This window comes from Zingiber officinale, chromosome 4A (genome assembly GCF_018446385.1).
Source record: "Zingiber officinale cultivar Zhangliang chromosome 4A, Zo_v1.1, whole genome shotgun sequence".
Taxonomy (NCBI): domain Eukaryota; kingdom Viridiplantae; phylum Streptophyta; class Magnoliopsida; order Zingiberales; family Zingiberaceae; genus Zingiber; species Zingiber officinale.
Window position 1 is genome coordinate 103,037,144 of NC_055992.1, and position 18,966 is coordinate 103,056,109.

At 37.0% G+C, this 18,966-nt stretch overlaps 2 protein-coding genes across 2 annotated transcripts; both read right to left on the reverse strand.

The window, feature by feature from the left end:
• Positions 1 to 2,145: 2,145 nt before the first annotated feature.
• Positions 2,146 to 2,903, reverse strand: LOC121973507 (F-box protein SNE-like). The gene has a single exon (XM_042524925.1). The coding sequence runs from the start codon at positions 2,852 to 2,854 to the stop codon at positions 2,354 to 2,356; it is 501 nt and encodes a 166-aa protein (XP_042380859.1). The 5' UTR covers positions 2,855 to 2,903; the 3' UTR covers positions 2,146 to 2,353.
• Positions 2,904 to 5,116: 2,213 nt separating this feature from the next.
• Positions 5,117 to 9,461, reverse strand: LOC121973509. The gene is made up of 7 exons (XM_042524926.1): positions 9,341 to 9,461; positions 8,162 to 8,898; positions 6,778 to 7,964; positions 6,617 to 6,695; positions 6,150 to 6,538; positions 5,451 to 5,549; positions 5,117 to 5,364 (listed from the first exon to the last, which is right to left on the reverse strand). Exons 2-7 carry the CDS (start codon positions 8,784 to 8,786, stop codon positions 5,197 to 5,199), a joined length of 2,547 nt encoding a protein of 848 aa, XP_042380860.1. The 5' UTR covers positions 8,787 to 8,898; positions 9,341 to 9,461; the 3' UTR covers positions 5,117 to 5,196.
• Between the last annotated feature and the right edge of the window lie 9,505 nt (positions 9,462 to 18,966).

The window sequence follows — 18,966 nt, forward strand, 5'->3', positions numbered from 1 at the left end:
CAAGTTATATCCGAACCACGTTAAACATCGTGTTAGCGGTTTGCATTTCTCTTCTTGTCTTTAGTTTAGCTTTCATATTTGTAATTAGTATTAGATTTCCGCTGCGCAACTAACAAATACATAGGAAGCGAATTATTGGGGGCGTCGTCTATTCAACTCCCTTCTAGCCGGCCATACACAAGATCCCCAACAGAGATAACCTGAGTTGATAATCTCAGGCTATCAGTGATGCTGGTTTATGCCAAGTGTTGAGTGCAAACTGTAGAGTGACCTAGTACAGAGCGGTCGAGCGGGGCAGAGCAAACAAGCAGGCAGAGCAGTTAAGCGGACAAAGCAGTCGAGTGGATAGAGCAACTGAGCAATAGAATGGACTGAGATCTATGATGGGCACATCTTCCTTGAAACAGATTCACCCCACCTCCGACTGTACTTCAAGATTTTCTCGAGTCGTATATTTCTCATGATGCAATAGTTAACTGTGATACACATCAAGCACTAGTGGTCACGGTGAATTGAGGGGTACTCAATTGCTATCATAGGTACACCGGCGAGTATGAGATATATGACGGAAAAGAGAGAGGGAGGATGTAGGTGGAGAGCTTCAACTTTTCTTTTTCATGCATTCTGCTCAAGATCATAGTATCTTTTTATATATGAGCATCATGTCTCATCTGTATTGAACGCTTAGTAATGACCATTCAATACCCAAGGATTAATGATAGTCGTCAGCCATCAATGATCGACTATTACTATCTAGGATGTTATGAAATTGCCATTAACAATGGTTAATGTTTATGTTACCTTCTTGAACAATAAATAAAAAGATTCCATGTGGCAAATTTTGCCTTGACGGTCTAGCATTCGGCGCACATAGGTCATCCTCGCATACGAGTCAACTTGGTTCAGTGGAATTCGGTCTAGACTCACCACCCCCCTATGCATTTACAAGTGAGAGAGAGACTCTTCTCATGCATTTATTCGCATCATCAATGCATGTGAGTCAATATAAACTAACCAATATACCTTGAAACTCTCAATGTGAAATTAAAATCTCATTCACAATAAATCTTCTTTCCTTTTCACCTCTTTTCCATTCAAGTATATCCAACCATAAGTTGGCTCTTCAACTACAATTACTCATTTCCAACTTCATCCTAATCTAATATTGACATCCTGATCAATTCGGAAGTCAACTTACAGTTGTTAAAGTATTTACATCAGTTATCTTATCCAAATATTTTATTTTATATTTTGAATAGGGTAACTAAAAAATTTTTACATCAGCTATTCTATCTGTTCTCTAAATTTAGATTTGATGAATATTAATTTTCTAAATTTAGGAAATGAAATTTCTATTCTAAAAATAAAATAATATTTCTCCTTCCACTCATTCTTTTCAATCTCTCTTCTTCTACTTATTTTATATATATAATAATAAAAATAAAAAAGGGAAGAAAATAATAAAAAATTAAAGATAATAAAAATTTTATGATAATTGATATAGTGTGTGTTATTATTTATTCTAAATCTTAGATATGCTCATGTTATCCTAAATTCATTCAATGGCTTACATTTCTATAGAAGGAAGCAAGCAGAAAGTACGAATCTCAATTGGACAAACTCGGTCTCGTACCGGCCAACAAGGTCCAACTTGGACTGATAGGAAGCGACCCAACCACTCATGCGGCGCATGTTTCTACCGAGAAAACTTAACAATCTTAGGGTTCCACTGAGCCGCTTGACATTGCTAGTTGCTTGATACCAAGACTAATAGTTGAATTATGCTTCCAAGCCTTGTAAGTTATGGAGCATGCCTGCTTGCGGTTTTCCCGAGCTTTGGCCCTAAATTCTTCGAGTCAGGTCCAACCAAATTTGTTGCCGAAATGCACCCCGGCTAGAGTCGCGGTCGCTTCCAGAACATTCAACGTGTCTTTCTATTGGCCAGTCCATGTTCTGCCGATATATACCAGAACCCGATAATGTTTGTCATGTTCCATGGCCACCACATTTATCAAATACCAAACCCAGCCAAGTTAGTTGGAACAATTTTGAGGCAGCACAGTGAGTTCACTATCGATCATAATTAATTAATTTATAACTTCCTTTTAATTGCTGGTGTTGAAGGACCTGTGAGAGAGATTGATATCAAATTTGTATATGTTCTACCAACAAAATTATATAGAAAAAAAAAATGCTCAACCAATGAGAGACATGGAGAAGATAGGCATAGAATCAGGATTTAGAAATACTAGTAGATTTTATCGAATTATTTTCTTTTTCCCCTTGCAATAAATAATGGTTCGACCGATCCAACGGCGGACAGAGCTCCGGTGTTGAAATCGAGAGGCCTAGATCAAGACACGTCGACCGGCTTGCACAGGAACAGCAGCGACGCCGGGGGCTGCTGCTGCCTCCCGCCCACGCCGCCGAGCCGCTCGTAGCAGTCGATGGAGAAGAGCGAGAGCGCGAGGGAGAGGGACACGTGGCGCGCTGCCGACGACACTGCCGGACCCTGCCTCCGGACGCCGGCGAGCCGGTCCAGCGCCGGCCCGATGCAGAGCCGGTACAGGCGCCGGTACCCGCCGAGGGCGGCCACGACGGAGCGCGTCCCGCCCGCCGCCCCCGCTCGGCCGACGGCCACGTGGCGGTGGCAGACGGCCTCCCACACGGCCTCCCGGCGGCCGACGGCGCTCCAGAGGCGGCAGACGCACCCGGCCACCGCCAGCGAGCGGCCGTCGAGGCGGCCGAGCACCTCCGCGAGAAGATCGGCGTTGTCATTGATAGGGAACCGCCGCCGCCCGGCCGCGCCTCCCTCTTCCTCCTCTTCTCTGTGCGGCAGGAGAAGCATCATCATGGTCACGCGTCGATTCTCCGCTGCCCTCCCTTTCCGCTGGAGAAGGGTTTTATAAAATAGGAGAACGAAGGAAAGCTTTGGCGTTTACTTGCGCGTATAAATCAGAGCAAAACCTTACTTAAATCTCCAGAACGGGTATCCTACGAAGAGGTCTCGACCGTCCGATTCCGCTGAGATTCAATCTTTCACCGCCGGTGCTCAATTGAAGAATTATATTGAAATTTCAGCAAATTGACTCGGAAGGTATATTTTGGGAGGAGGGGTCCGGATGGGGCCAACCAGGAAGGGCCAAAGAGCTTAGAGATGCGCAAAAGATTTCCTTTTTCTTTTTACCTTTTTCTTAAAAGAAAAATAAACTTATACGTGACCATCAAATTTTATTATTATTATTAATTGTATTTAAGAATCTCGGGAGCCATAAAAAAAAAAAAAAAAAGCGTGCAGCAGCACAAATATGGCAAAGAATTGGACGTGTGAGAGAACATATATTCTCAGGTGTCTTTATTTGGGTTGGGTTATGGTGGGTGACGAGTCAAATCACCCGTCGTTGCACTGTGTTAAATTTGCATGACAATTAGTTTTTTCTCAGATTTGTTATCCATTGGAGCTGTTCTTACTTGGAGGTTAATTAATTAATCAATATCAATGAATCACATCAAAGGTGGTACTAGCCGTTATCCATATCCCCGAGGTATGAGGTGTATGGTGTGGATTATGGGTGTAAATAAATCAAGTTGATTCATAAGTTTTTGAATCGGTTTGATAAATATTTGATTCATATATGTACTTATCGAATTCAAATCTAATTCGAATATGTTTGAATTTTTTTTAGTCAAATTCGAACTCAAATTATTTAGTTTGATAGCTCGTGAGCCGCTCGCGAATTTTAATATTTTATTAATATAATATAATTATATATTAAATAAATAAATTTTAATTTTTCTGAGTCCTTATTTGAGCAATAGTTCAAATAGTTCATGAATATATTTAAATTTTTCGAGTTAAAAATTTTAAATCTTCCGAGTTCTGAATCGAGTTGAATCCGAACTAAAAATTTCAAAATTTTCCGAAGTCCGAATCGAGTCGAATCCGAAATAAAATGATGGCAAAAGTAATTACCCTCATCCCAATCCCTGCCAACCCTGAACGGATTGAACAAAATGACAATTGAACCCGTTGTTCAGGCTCTCTTCCTTTTCTCTAATGCCACAGCTGTGTCCTTTCTGTTGAAAACCGAACAAAACGGAGAGACACTTGGCTTTGGGCGTCACGTCATGAATGATTTTGTTCATCCACCTTCACTCGAGACACAGAATTATTGAAGACATCTTTTTTGCAGCATGTCAACTGGCAAATCAAAATTAATAACGCCTAAAGCTAAAAGGTACCCGTACCTTCATCATTCACAGGAGCCGAAGAAGCACAGTTTAGAATCCTTCGCCCCAGATGAGGAGAAATGGAGTGCATCCAAAACCACAACAAAAACCCTCTCGTGAAGGTCTCCGTACCTCTGCAATCACTGCCAAAATATTAATGTCACATACGAAAAGTCAACAGTGCAGAACCATAGATTAGATTAATCATGCAAAGAGAGGCCAAATACGAGCACACCTCCCACAGTGAAATCAGCGAGGGACCAATTGATCTCCCAGATCTTCCAAAACCTTGGAAAACTACAAGACTGAGAGAAAGAGACAAACAAAAAGATGAGGCATGGCATGGTTGTCATAGTAAGTGTTTCTCATTTGTGAGAGGTTAATGTGACTTTAGCAGGATGTACCAAACAATATGTGTTTGAACTTGAGCCCTTGGAGCAAAGCCCGAAGCTATTTTGTGTGTCCTCTTCCTCAAAGGAACTATCACCCTTTGGCTTTACCTTTTGGCCACTCCAATGTCTTCACTAAGTTAATGAGCATTGCATTTATGAGTACAGGTCAAGAACATCTCCTGCTTATTTATTATAATTGCACAAGTTAAGAAGTTAGGGACAAAATTTGAAGGCAGAGTTGTCCGAACTGTTCGCTGTAAACAGGTGGATAAGCACAAGAAAGAAATTATTATCCCTTTTAATTCTAGTGAATCCGATGATGATCGGTGACACTAATGGAAGCCAGTAATTACTTATCGGATTTCAGAATCAACATGCTGCCAAAAATATACTCATAAATTTTATTACAAACAACTTATCAAATTACAACAATCTGAAAGCAACTCGAGCTCATCGAGCATGGTATGAATATCTGTCAAACAGAAATTGTCAAATATAGAGGTCTTTTGTGCAAAGAATTCAGGGGTTGAGTGGTTTTTCTAGTCTATTGCCTTTTGGGGCTTTCATTTTGATACTAACCAGCCATCTCGTGCTCGCTTTCACGTGCTGTGGATGGCGATGGTGGTTGCTGTTTGAAAACTTTGACATGGCAGAGCTTGCCGCCAACTTCATCAGCAAATGTTATTCTCCTCCTTTTCTGAGTGCCGTTGGCAGGAACAGTTGATTTGTTTTCTGTCGATCTCTGCAGTTAACACAAAATGGTATCATGTATCCAGTTTGAGGTGTTTGGATTGTTGTTATGAGAAGAGAAAAAATTTGAAGTTTTACCATTATTTTACAGAAACGAATGCAGTCCTTTTTCATTATAGACAACCATTTCTTAGTGGTCTTTTCGAGTTCAGAAACATCTTCAGCAGCTGCCTTTATCTGTCAAATTTACAGATGAACAGTATCATCAGATCAAGCCATAGTGTTAGCTGTATAACATTGGCAGGGAAAAGAGCTTGCAGTGGGTTGGTAAAACAATTATGGAACAAGTTAATACCATGAAACAAGAAAGGTAAGCCGGATCAGACATAAGCACCACATGGAAGAATGAAAGGATAACTATGATCCTAAGTGAATAAAAGTTAGTAGTTTCTTAAAAGTTGAAAACAACCTGGATCCAGAAGAATGTTTCGACATAACATTCAAGTTCTTCATTTTTGCTAGTCCTACACCAAGAAATTATGGTAGGAAAAAAAGAGTTGACCACAATAGATAAAGATGGGAGAATTCCAGTGAAGAAATGAAGTTTGCGTCTAGGCCTTGTTTTTTTAAGTTAGGTTTATTCTTCCCTTTTCTTTCTCCAACTTACAGGGACTGCCATCCTCTCCCTTCTACTTTGCTATCCTAGTAGCTTATCCTACTGTTTCATTGCCTTCCCTTGCGTTAATAATTGCCAAACATGCTCAGGCAGTGTAAATGTTGCGAAATTGTAAAAACAGATTGTTTCTTATAAATGGAATGCAGCTGAAATGACTGTACCTCTTCGGAAGTAAATGATGCATCTAGGGAAGATGGTGCTTGCAAAGTGACATTTGTTTCGACAATGGTCTTCATGGTATTCAATTTCTTCAAGAGCTGTGTAGCAATTCTCTCTATGTCATGCATCTGCTGCTGTGAAAATTCAATAACCTTCTCCATATGCATGTCAGATGTCGAATGCATCATGCAAGAAGGCATCTTTCCAGAAATTTCCTGGAACTTGAGAGTTCTTTTCCCAATTGGAGTGCCATTTGAACAATCCCAATGCTTCTTATATGTATGATCATGGTCCATGAGCAATTGAGCTTCCTTCTTACTTGGAATGCATGAGGGTTTCATCACATTGGTCCATTTGTCTAATGACAGCCTCTTACTTTTTTCTGGTGAATCTGTCATCCAAATGAACAGTGGTCAGCGAAAATGAGAACAAGGAAACAAACTCAAGCACACGCCAAAATAATACCTACCAGTTAATTGACTGACATCTTGCAAGCCAATATCACTCAAAACTTGACAAAGCTTTTCCTGAGAGGTTGGAGAAAGTGTCTGCTACACAGCAAAGGATAAATGTAAGCTTCTATTATTTAGATGGTGAGAAAAATTCAAATGCAAAAAGAAATAACCAAACCTTCCTATATGATAACAACTTTATTGGACTATGATCTTCCAACATCTCTTCAGCACATTCCGGTTGTTCATTCCTTGTTTCATCCACAAGAGATATTGAACTCATAGTTTCTTGATTTGAAGTTGCAACAAACTTTTCCCGAACTGCATAATTTATGTTGTCTGTATTCTTCACTGAATTATTATTGGTGTATTGCAGAACACTGCTTGGATTGGCAGACAGAGGAGCTACTGCAAGAGATTGTACATTAAGTTTGGCCAATCCATCTGAAGTAGTTAAACTAGAAACTTGCGAAGAGAAATCAGTTCTTTTCTCTACTTGCTCTTTCAAACTGTTTTCCACTTCACAGAAAGATTCCGCCTTAGTCAAACTTTCAACCGCACTACATAACTTGTTCACTGCAATGGAACACGTCTGTGAGAAGGGTACAGGTTGCCGTAAATTTGCAGTTGATGCATCATTAATTAAATCACAGCATGGATTTTCTTTCCCGCACAAAAATATTTCTGCTAATCCATATACTTCTTTGCATCCTAGGTTATGATTGTTGGTCACTTCTTTCACCTGAATATACGTTGACTTACTAGGAGAATTATTCTCTTCCACTTGAATCCCATGAGTAATTTCATCCAGCAAGGACGTCCTTTGATTCTCATTTTCACTCCTGTTAGCAAGATGAGTCTCCACTGGAGCAGAGATGGCCTCCTCATTGCAACAATCAGGAGAAACTCTCATGTCTTGTGAAACTGATGGAATATCATTCTGGTTTGGCAATGAACTAATATGTTCTTTGTCAATATCATGAATGCTCATACTGTTTTCAGGTTCACTATCGTCTGTGGATTCTCCACCGGCTTGATATAATTGAGATTTACTAGGCATGGGAGGAAGCTGTTTCTTTTCAGAAACATCATCATTAGGTATATCCCGTGGAAGTTCAAAAGATTCCACAGGAACACCATGACTTTCAGGGAAACTAACTGTCAAGCATTTGCTATTACTAGTGTTTCTGAGTATTGAGTTTGGAGACTGCTGGACAACAGAAGCTAATTGATAGTCTTTCTGAAACGAACCAATTGTTGAGGTAGCAGAGACAGAATGATAATCTTCAGTTTTACTATGAGATTCAGCGCCAACAGGATCTTCCTTTAAAACAATGGGTGAACCATCTTTCAAGAAGTGTGTCCCTGCAATACCCCAAAATTGTCTTGAGAAACACTATCTAAAATTGGACAGAATTTTTTTCTTCAAAAAGGAACTAGTTAACATTGCCATGCATAGAATTTGCCATCTGGGTTGACAGTGATTTTGAGTTTCAGTATCTAAAGGTAAAAAATAAAAATTAAATTATCAAGTATGGTGTTTAGGGTTTCAGGAGATTCACCTCCGGTTGTTTTCAAGTCTTGATGTATGGTGTCCTCTGAATCTTTCACTTTGTTTACTGTGTCATCTTTTACAGCAAGTAAAAAACCTTGTTTGATATCTGCGAGTTGATATGATAAAGAGGTCGAAACCAAAGGATCCAAAGACACTGATGCAGATTTTCTTCGCTTATTGTGTGCCATAGATCCTTTTAAATGTCTTTGCTTCAACTTAATAATAGGTTCCTCGAGATCAGGCTCTTCTTGTTCTACAGATTGATCATTATTTGAGTAATCATCATGGACAACTTCTAGAGGAGAAACAGCTTTTGGGAACTTCTGTGTCTTATTTCTGCACCTTTTGCGCAGATCCTTCAAAGGAATGTCAATTTGATCATCAAAGGTACCATAAGGATAAGATTTGTCTTGTTCGCCTGATTTGAATGAAAATGTTTCATCTTCTTTTTCCACCATCTCGATTTTTATCCGCTTAGTAAGACCAGGACCAGCCTTGTTAACGTGTTTCTGAATATCTGTAGATCCATCCTCTCTTCTAACATCCGACTCATATACTTCACGCAAGAATTTGAGTCTGGAAGATCGTCTTGTGGGCTGCACATTGTGATGTCTAGACACTGAGTCCCTCATTGTTGAAGGGACACAAGTGAATCTTTGTAAGTTGCAATTAAAACGCCTGGGCAAAAAAGATCAATTTCTTCTTCAACTCCCCAGGTCCACTTGGTTCTTACCAAGATTATTCCTGTTTAATCGAAAATATAGGATTCATCCCTCAGAGAACATAGCTAACAGAACAGGCAGAGAACATAGTTAACGTTATGACATATGCTCTATGTATTTGATATGCAAACAGGGGGAAAAATTGCAATTTTCTGAGTCCAAATTAGAATAACGCAAACATTAAGAAACGAGCAACTAGATTTTCCTCCAAATCAGTTGTCATTCAAAAGGGAAAAAAAAAAACTTTGGCTTAGGGCAAATAGAGCGGCAGAACAGCTGCCAGCTGAGTTTTCCGAATCATGGAATTTTTATAAAAAAAAAAATAGATGGGAAGTCCCATGGTGATTAAACATCGCAAACACGGTAAATGTATTTCGACTATATATCAAACAGAAATGCAAAATCTACGTGTAGATAAACCTCGAGAAAACCCTGATACCGGGAGGAAGAAAAGGGAGTCTAACCTGGGCGGAAGCGCCCCTTTTGCCTGATAGGAAGAGTGGAAGAGGTGAAGACGGACTCCTAGCTGTGCATTATCGATCGCCAGATCGCAGCGCAGCGGGAACGTAGAGAGAGAGAGAGAGCGGAGGGATGATTTGGATTGGGTTGATTAATAGAACGGAACAAAAAATTTCGCGCCGGAATTTGGCGCGTAACGGACGGAAACGTCCTTGAACACGAACGCTTCTCTCGTCAAACCCTACAATTCGAATATTCGATGAGCAGTGGGCACTGAGAGGGCGGTCTGACCATCCCGATCCGGTTCGAACATTGTCTGACTCCATTGAGCCGGACCGAATCCATAATGCCATCCCTCAATCCAAATATTTTTGCCCAAAAGGGAAATAATACACTTTTGTTAACAAAAAAGAAATAAAATTACAAATATAATTCATATAAAATAATTAATGTTTTAAAAAAATCATTTAAAAAGCATCATATTTTTTTTAAAAAACATAGAGTTTAAATTTTTTTTTACTTAACTGAAATTATTAAATCATATAGAATAGTTTCAAAATTATTAACTCATATATCTATTTGAGCACGGATCCTCTACACGGTAAAGTACAATTCAAATGATAAATCATTCTATTTATTGGTGGGATCCTTTGAACCCCACCTATTATACAAGTAAGATCCAAGGGATCCCACCTATGAGGTACCTCTGGTCCAAGAATGGACCAAGGGTACAGGTCCAAAGGATCCTGTCCATATTTATTTCTCATTTTATTCTTATCAATTGATTAATTTTTTAGATTAGTCGAATCGATTTTGCTCTATATCAAAACGTTAAAATTTTGAATAAATTAGTGGACTGATTTACGGTTTTTTTTTAAATTAATTTTAGATAAAATTATTTGATGGATCAAACGACCTCGAATTGACATGAAACTATTTCATATGTATTTTACTATCTCTCCTGATTATATTCATGCCCTCAAATGTCATACACCAGCCGTATTTGTTCAAAATTAGATGATAGACTAAATAACTTCGAATTAACATAAAATTAGTTTATATATATTTTTCTCCCTCTCCGGATTATATTTATGTTCTCAAATATTAATTTAACTCGATATATTGAAAGGAATGTATTCATATGTTAATTTAACCCAATATATTAAAAGTAATAATTTTTTTTAACATGAATATATTTAAAAATTTTAATTTGTATTAAAAAATCCGACTAATAGACCAAATGTAACGACCACTCTTCTTATCTATACTACTACTCTCTAAGGGCGACCGTTACTTATCTATTACTCTACTTACTAGTGTTACTTATGCTATTATTAGCAACACTTAAATTTATCACGACCCCAGAGAAGTTCCTACCGAAAAATTTCAACAGAATCTCCCCTGTACCGGTGACAATAATCATCAATACATGCAAAATAAACCATCAGTCACATGCGGCTGGTATATATATTTCACAACCACGCAGTAATAAGACACAACAACTTAAAAAAAACTATTCTAGTAATAGCAAATGAATAAAGCTCCAACAGTGGGGAACAACCAAACTAACAATGCAGAATAAACTCAATTAGCAACATAAGAAAAAGGAAACAACTCTTTAACAATCTCAACTTCTCTAATAACATTAAAGAAGGACTCTAAACAACTTCTTAGCCAAGTCCCGAGGCTTCCATAGTTTAACATCACACACATCCATCACGCATCCTCCTTGTCGCCTTCCTCTTTATACTTTAGCTTTTCCTTTATCTGCAGTAGGAGGAAAATAAATCTATAAGTGAAATGCTTAGTAAGTACTAAACTATCTCACAAAAACTCAAAAGTGCATAAGATACAAAGGATGCTAAAACTGAAATGCTATAAAGAAAAGCTACACATACTCATCGAATAGCAAAGCACTAAATAATCTGCATACTCATGATATACAAGAATAAATCTGCATGCTGGAAATAAAGCTAATCATGCTCAATAAACTCATAAGGAAGCAAATGAAAACCAATACTGTATGCTTAGAATTATAAGAGCTAAACTTTGCTAGTTCTAAACATAGGTGATACTTGTTTCATTTACTTATATCCTCATACTTGAAATTAATATTTAACTTTCTTCTTCTCTTTCTTGTGCCCAGGCTTAGTACCAAATGCGCGCTCTCTAATAGAGACTGAGGTAGCGAGCCTCCAGTCCTATGAGGGTAAAGACCTTGGTCTTACCAGGGCCAAGACCTTGAAATTGGTCACCTGAATTTGTTTAACGACAACCTTGGAAGTCGGGTACTAGTCTCTTACTTTAAATTACTTGTTATCTTTTCTAACTAGACCTTGGTCTTTTCTCTACTCATAACTTCTCATAATCCCCTAATAGAGTTTACTAGAACACTGTAAGTATATCTAACAAGTAGAGAATTGCAACTAACTGAGCATGCTATAAAAATAAAGCAAAGTCAATCAAACTACAAGATAAGCTTAATAGTTGTTCATGTTCAAGAAAACCAAGAAACTAACACTACATACTTTAAATAAAGGTTGTTCTTGCCTTTTTGAGTAGCAAGGAAAATGCTAAACTCATTCTAACTAAATAAAGGGTTGTTCGTGCTCTTTGAGTAGCAAGGAAAATGCTATTTGTGCTTATGGTAGTACAGGAAGATTACAAAACTACAAGGAACTAAATACTGGGATGCTAGATAAGGTAGCAAAACAAACAAATCCCAAATCCTTATAATATGGCTATTCATGCTAACTAAAATAAGCAAAGAATTCAGAATTGTAATGCTGGAAAAATAGGGTTGTTCGTATTCAAGAATAGCACCAAAAACTAATATTGCCACTTAGATAACCTGCTGATCAGGCCTACTAATTAACCAGGATTACCAAAAATTGAAATGCTAAAGATCAAGGGATGTTTATGCCCATCTGCATGGCTCAAAAGAAAAACAAACTTGCTGGAATTTATGGGCAATAGGTAGATATACAAGGATACAACACTGCAGTGCTACAGACATGCTTAAAACATGAACTAGGTGCTAGAATTAGAGGGCTGTTCGGATTATCACAATTGAAGCATATCAATCACAAAACTCAAAATTCTCATGCTAATTGAATAACAAGGAAACTAACACTGCATACTTGACTAAGGAGTTGTTCATGCTCATTAACTACACGGCTAAATCCCTAGCAACCATTCTGCACAGTAAAATCCGAAACAAAGGAAACGAAAACCCTAAGTTCGGAGCAACTCCTACCACAGGTGAGTAGTACTTACAGCGGTTTGCTTGGACTTACAACCGAGAAGGTGACGACTTAGGGTTCGGAGGAACTTGAACTTCCCGACCTCTTCCTCGTGCCTACGAGCTCTCCTCGATGAGAGGATCAAAATTAGCAAGGTTCGCCGGAAGAAAGCCTTCGTCGGCCGCTGGAGGGAGGAAACCTAGCTCCGTCGCCTTTTTCGCCCGAGAGCAGAAAATCGCCGCGCCGCGCGTGCGTGAGAGTAGAAGAGGGTTTCGGGCGAGGAGAGGAAAAGAAAATAACTTAACCCTCTTAAACCTAGGTATTTCGGTTTTAATTATAACTTATATATATCTCGTTCCATATTCTTTTATAAAACATTTGCGGAACAGTTGGCTAGCTGGATTTGGTTAAAGTCGGGTTCGGCCGGAGGTCTCGGGTTCGAATCTCGGCTCAGACATTTTTTGTCGAAACTTCTTTCGTTTAGTAAAAATATCAAACGATCTCCAAAAATTACGTAAAAATACTCTAAAAATCTCTAGAATATTTCTATAGCATTTCTAAGTATTAATAAGGATTTTTAGAACTTGAAATAGGGAAAATTGGATCGTTACACCAAATAATCTCGAATTGACATGAAACTAGATCTTATATAATCAGCTAGTTCTTCTGATTATATTCATATCCTTAACATCAATTTAACCTAATATATTGAGAGCAATAATTTTTTATACATGGATTAAATTAAATATTTCCATGTTCAAAAAATCATCGTTCTCCATAGATTGAGTAAAATTGACGGTTGAGATGAGGGCATAGAAATAATCAGAAGAGGTAAACGAATATATAAGAATTGGTTTCATGTCAATCTGAGGTTATTTGGTCCATCGACTGATTTTGTCAAATCCAAGGTCATTTGGTCCATCAACTGATTTTGTCCAAAATTGACTAATGGGTCAAATGATCGAATTGACATAAAATCAATTTCTATGTGTTATTCTACCTCTCTTGATTATTCCATGCTCTCAAATGTTAATTTGACTCAATATATTAAGAGTAATAATTTATTAAACATGAATTAAATTATTCCATGCTCTCAAATGTTAATTTGACTCAATATATTAAGAGCAATAATTTTTTAAACATGAATTAAATTTTTTAAACATATTCATATTTAAAAAATTATTGTTCTCAATATATTAAGTCAAATTTATGTTTAAGGGCATGAATATCAACAGGAGAGATAGGCGAATACATAAGAACTAGTTTCATATCAATTTGAGGTCGTTTGATCCATTAGCCGAGTTTCTCCAAAATCGGCTGATAAACTAAACGATCTCGAATTGATATGAAACTAGTTCTTATGTGTTCGTCTACCTCTCTTGATTATATCGATGCCCTAAAACATCAATTTGACTAAATATATTGAGAGTAATCATTTTGTGAACATGAAAATATTTGAAAAATTCAATTCGTGTTTAAAAAAGTTGGCTGATGGACCAAATAACCTTGGATTGACATGAAACAAGATCTTATGTGTTCAGCTAGTTCTCCTGATTATATACATGCCCTCAAATATCAATTTGATCTAATATATTGAGAGCAATGATTTTTTGAATATGAATTAAATTTTTCAAACATATTCGTATTCAAAAAATCGTTGCTCTCAATATACTGAGTCAAATATACGTTTAAGGGCATGGATATAAGGAGAGATAGAAGAACACATAGGAGCTAGTTTCATGTCAATCCGAGATCATTTGATCTATCAGTCAATTTTGTCCAAAATTGACTAATAGACCAAATGACCTCGGATTGAATTGAAATTAGTTCTTATGTGTTTGTCTATGTCTCTTAATTATATTCATGCACTCAAACATCAATTTGACTCAATATATTGAGAATAATGATTTTTTGAACATGAAAATATTTAAAATTTTTAATTTATGTTAAAAAAATCTAGTTGATATCAAACGACCTCGAATTCACATGAAACTAGATCCTATGTATTTGTCTAGTTCTCATGCATGATTTTATCCATACCCTCAAATATCAATTTGACCTAATATATTGAAAGTAATAATTTGTTAAACATGAATTAAATTTTAAAATATATTTATATTTAAAAAATCATTGTTCTCAGTATATTGAGTTGAATTGACATTTGACAGCATATATATAATCGGGATAGATAGACAAACACAAAGGAACTAATTTCATATCAATCCGAGGTCATTTGATCCATCAACTAATTTTGTCCAAAATCAGCTGATGGACCAAATGACCTTTGATTAACATGAAACTAGTTCCTATGTATTCGTCTACCTCTTCTGATTATATACATAATCTCAAACATCAGTTCAACTCAATATATTGAGAGCAATAATTTTTTGAATATAAATATGTTTGGAAAAGTTAATTTGTGTTCAAAAAATTATTACTCTTAATATTTTATGTTAAATTGATGTTTAAGGGCATGTATATAATCAGGGGAACTAGCCAAATACATAAAATATAGTTTCATCTCAATCTGAGATCGTTTGGTCAATCAATTAAATTTTTCGAATACAAATTAAATTTTTAAAACATTTTTATATTTAAAAAATAATTGCTCTAAATATATTGAATCAAATTGAGGTTTGAGAGTATGGATATAATAGGAGAGGTAGATGGACATATAGAAACTAGTTTTATATCAATTCGAGGTCATTTAGTCCATCGGTCGATTTTGATCAAAATCGACTAATGAATTAAATGATCTTGGATTGACATGAAATCAATTCCTATATGTTCGACTACCTCTCCTAATTATATCTTTGCCCTCAAATATCATTTTGACTCAATATATTAAGAGTAATGATTTTTTAAATATAAAAATATTTAAAATATTTAATTAATATTTAAAAAATTATTGCTCTCAATATATTAGGTTGAATTGATATTTTAGGATATAGATATAATTAGTAGAACTAGACAAACACATAGAATTTAGTTTTATGTCAATCTGAGGTAGTTTGGTCCATTGGCCGGATTTTTTTTAACACAAATTAAAATTTTCAAATATATTCATATTCAAAAAATTATTGCTCTCAATATATTGAGTTAAATTGACATTTAAAGGCATGGATATAATCAAAAGAGGTAGACGAACACATAGAAACTAGTTTTATATTAATCTGATGTCATTTAGTCCATCAACCAATTTTGGGCAAAATAAGTGATGTACCAAACATCAAATTAACATTTGAGGACATGGATATAATCAGGAGAGATAGCCGAATATATAAGAATTAATTTCATATCAATCTGAGATCATTTGGTACATCAACTAATTTTACTTAAAATTGACTTTGAAAAAAAAAACTAAATCAGCCAACTGATTTGCTCAAAATTTTGATGCTTTGGCACAGAGTGAAATTGATTTAACTAATCCAAAAAATCAATCGACTTATTAAGGTAAAATGAGAAATGGGTACGTGATTTGGTAATTTTGAAACTACTCTATATGATTTAGTAATTTTAAAAATTTCCTTACGTGGGTCAATAAAAAATCGAAACTTATTTATATTTTAACATCACCAATGAGGAGGGACCCCAAGTGGGGTCCATATGTCAAGGGGATTAGAGTAAGTGGCAGTCAAAAGGACAAGATAAGAAAAGGATCGAGGAATCTATTCGGTGGGAATTCCCTCATCCCAATCAGCTAAGGTTGATGAGACACTCTGAGGGGTCCAGCCCCCTGCTCGGTCGAATACTTATGGGGTCTTGCTCCCCATTACATCCCAATTGGTGCAGGGCTGATCGGACACTCTGAGGGGCCCAACTCCCCACTCAGCCGAATACTTATGAGTCTTTGCTCTCCATCACCTCTCGATTGGTTGATGCCGATCTGACATGCTCTCAGGGGCACGTGCCCCAGTCTGCTAGTTATTTATGGGGCTCTACTCCCCATCACCTCCCGAATGGCTGATATCGATCGGACATGCTGTCAGGGGCCCCGCGTCCTAATCTACAAGTTATTTGGGGGCTCTACTCCCCATCACCGAAATGCTATCAGGGGTCGTGCCCTAGTATGTCAGCTGTTCGTAAGGCTCAACTCCCCCCAGGGATACTATCATAGTTCATCCACTCCTCATGAGAAACTATGATCCTTATTTATAGCTCATCTTCTAACTAGTAGTCCAATAGGCCTTCCGACCCATGAGCCTATTTCACCATTAATACAACACGTGAGTTTGTTTGAAAATTAGAATATTGTATCTTTGCATGGATATGCAATACTCCCTCATACCTATGATGAGACTGTAGGATACGAAAGTATAATGATTAAACAGGTTATCAAGCGGTGATATGATCTCTCATTAAATGCAGAGATTACAAGAGGCATTATAAAAGGGGCTTGATTAGGTTGCAACTATCACTCGCTCAGATCAAATTAATAATTCTACTCAACCGAACCTCTTAACCTACACTAAGGTAGTATAATAGAGGTCCAAATCGTCTCTCTCGCAGAACTAATGGCAAGACATTTATTTTTAGACAAAGCCAAACAAGGAGATTTTTGTTGGAGGTTTTGTTCTCTAAACTTAATACAGTAAATGAAATCCTATCTAACAAGTAATGATGAGCTCATAGCGCAGTGTCACTCTACACTACAAACACCATAAACATACATAAATGAAATCAACTATCAAACCTAGCTAACTATCAAAGACTATCCCTACACCATATTATCACACTACAATACGAGAATCATCATCAATAGGCATAACATGAAACAAAAGCAAAAAACACAAATTGCATAAGGAAAACGACAATCAAACAAAAGCAATTGACTAAACAACTTAACAATAATTAAACAAAATCTAACACTGTATAAAAGCTAAACCTGTACCACATTGTTACACTATGATACAAGATCATCATGCATAAATGAAACTAGCAAAGTTGCAACACTAGACAATCAAATATGAATAACGAAATAACACATGAAACAAACAAGAAAATCAACTAAATTAACCAATCTCTCTTCCACAATCAACTCCATTTGGCTACCCTCCGCCATCACACGAAGAGCCTAGAGATAGAACTACTAGCTCCGGGGCGTATCAACAAAGACGACTGACTGAGTTGATCACGAACAACTATGGAATGTGTTGTCCTCCTCCTCACTATTTTGCTAAGGTTGAGTTGCTGCCAGAATTAAGATGAAGGAACAGTGAAGTTCTGCCAGAAATGAGATAAAGCACTATATGCTTGAGTGAGTTTCTGTCGGAATCCCTTGCCTCTTAATGAAGAGCCTTGTCGGAACAAAACCACTCTGGCCGAAATATCTTGAATGGAGCTGGAGAAGTGATGGAGTGTATACTAAAAGCCTAGCTTTTGTAAACATTTATTTTTGAAATAAAAGAATAACATTGGTCAATATCTGTATTTATTTGTTAAATGTAATTGTTCAATTAATTTATATAGTAGATAATATGGAGTGTGGTGTCACACTCAGAAGATCATGTTGTCGGCTCTCTATAAATTATAAACAAGTTGCTCACGACTAAGATGGAAAGGAACAAACCATCAGAATAGTCATAGTATAATTAAGTATTAGTTTATCTTGACTAATAAATTACACTGATACACTTTAAGTGTATTGAGTATGACCATTTAGGCAAGTTCTTTTTGTACTGACTTAGTAAAAGAACTAGAGCTTAGTTATTATGGAAGTGTGTGCTCTTAATCCTAATATAATAACAAGCACATATATTTAATATGTATTTCTTTGACTTATCAAAGGGTGAGGTTTAGCTCAATAAATCAATATGCCCGATAAGTTGGGAAATGATATTACTTATAGCGTGTGTTGTTGATTATAGAAGGATCTGTGTCCTAGTTATCTAGGTTAAGAATGTCCCCAAGAGGAGCTCATAAGAATTGTCATGTTAAACCCTGCAGGTGGACTTAGTCCGACATGACAATAAAGTTGAGTGGTACTACTCTTGGAGCTAGATATTAATTAAGTGAGTTGTCAGTAACTTACTTAATTAGTGGACATTCGTAATCTTAAATACAGGGAGACTAACACACTCATAATAAGAAGGAGCCCATAATGTAATTTGGGATTGGTGCGGTAGTGCGGTAATAACTCTCTAGTGGAATGAGTTATTATCGATGAACTTGAGTTGTGTGTTCGGGGCGAGCATGGGATACTCAAGCTCATCGGAAGGCCAAAACTAATTTATCCTCTAGGTCCCTGTCGTAGCCTCATTATAGCCTCAAGTCCATCCAAATGTAAGGCTCTTCTTGATGTCCAAGAAGTGGGCCGGTCCAATGCTTGGTGACCAAGCAAGGGCCGGCCACATCCTCTTTATAGGGGCCGACCCTATTGCTTGGTGACC

What these genes read in the sequence shown, in the direction of transcription:
- LOC121973507 (XM_042524925.1), bottom strand. Translation starts at nt 2,854, where the DNA reads ATGATGATGCTTCTCCTGCCGCACAGAGAAGAGGAGGAAGAGGGAGGC.
- LOC121973509 (XM_042524926.1), bottom strand. Translation starts at nt 8,786, where the DNA reads ATGAGGGACTCAGTGTCTAGACATCACAATGTGCAGCCCACAAGACGA. An exon ending in AGTTGTTATCATATAGGAAG is followed by an intron (nt 6,696 to 6,777) that starts GTTTGGTTATTT and finishes GCTGTGTAGCAG; the next exon opens with ACACTTTCTCCAACCTCTCA. An exon ending in AGATGTCAGTCAATTAACTG is followed by an intron (nt 6,539 to 6,616) that starts GTAGGTATTATT and finishes TTTGGATGACAG; the next exon opens with ATTCACCAGAAAAAAGTAAG.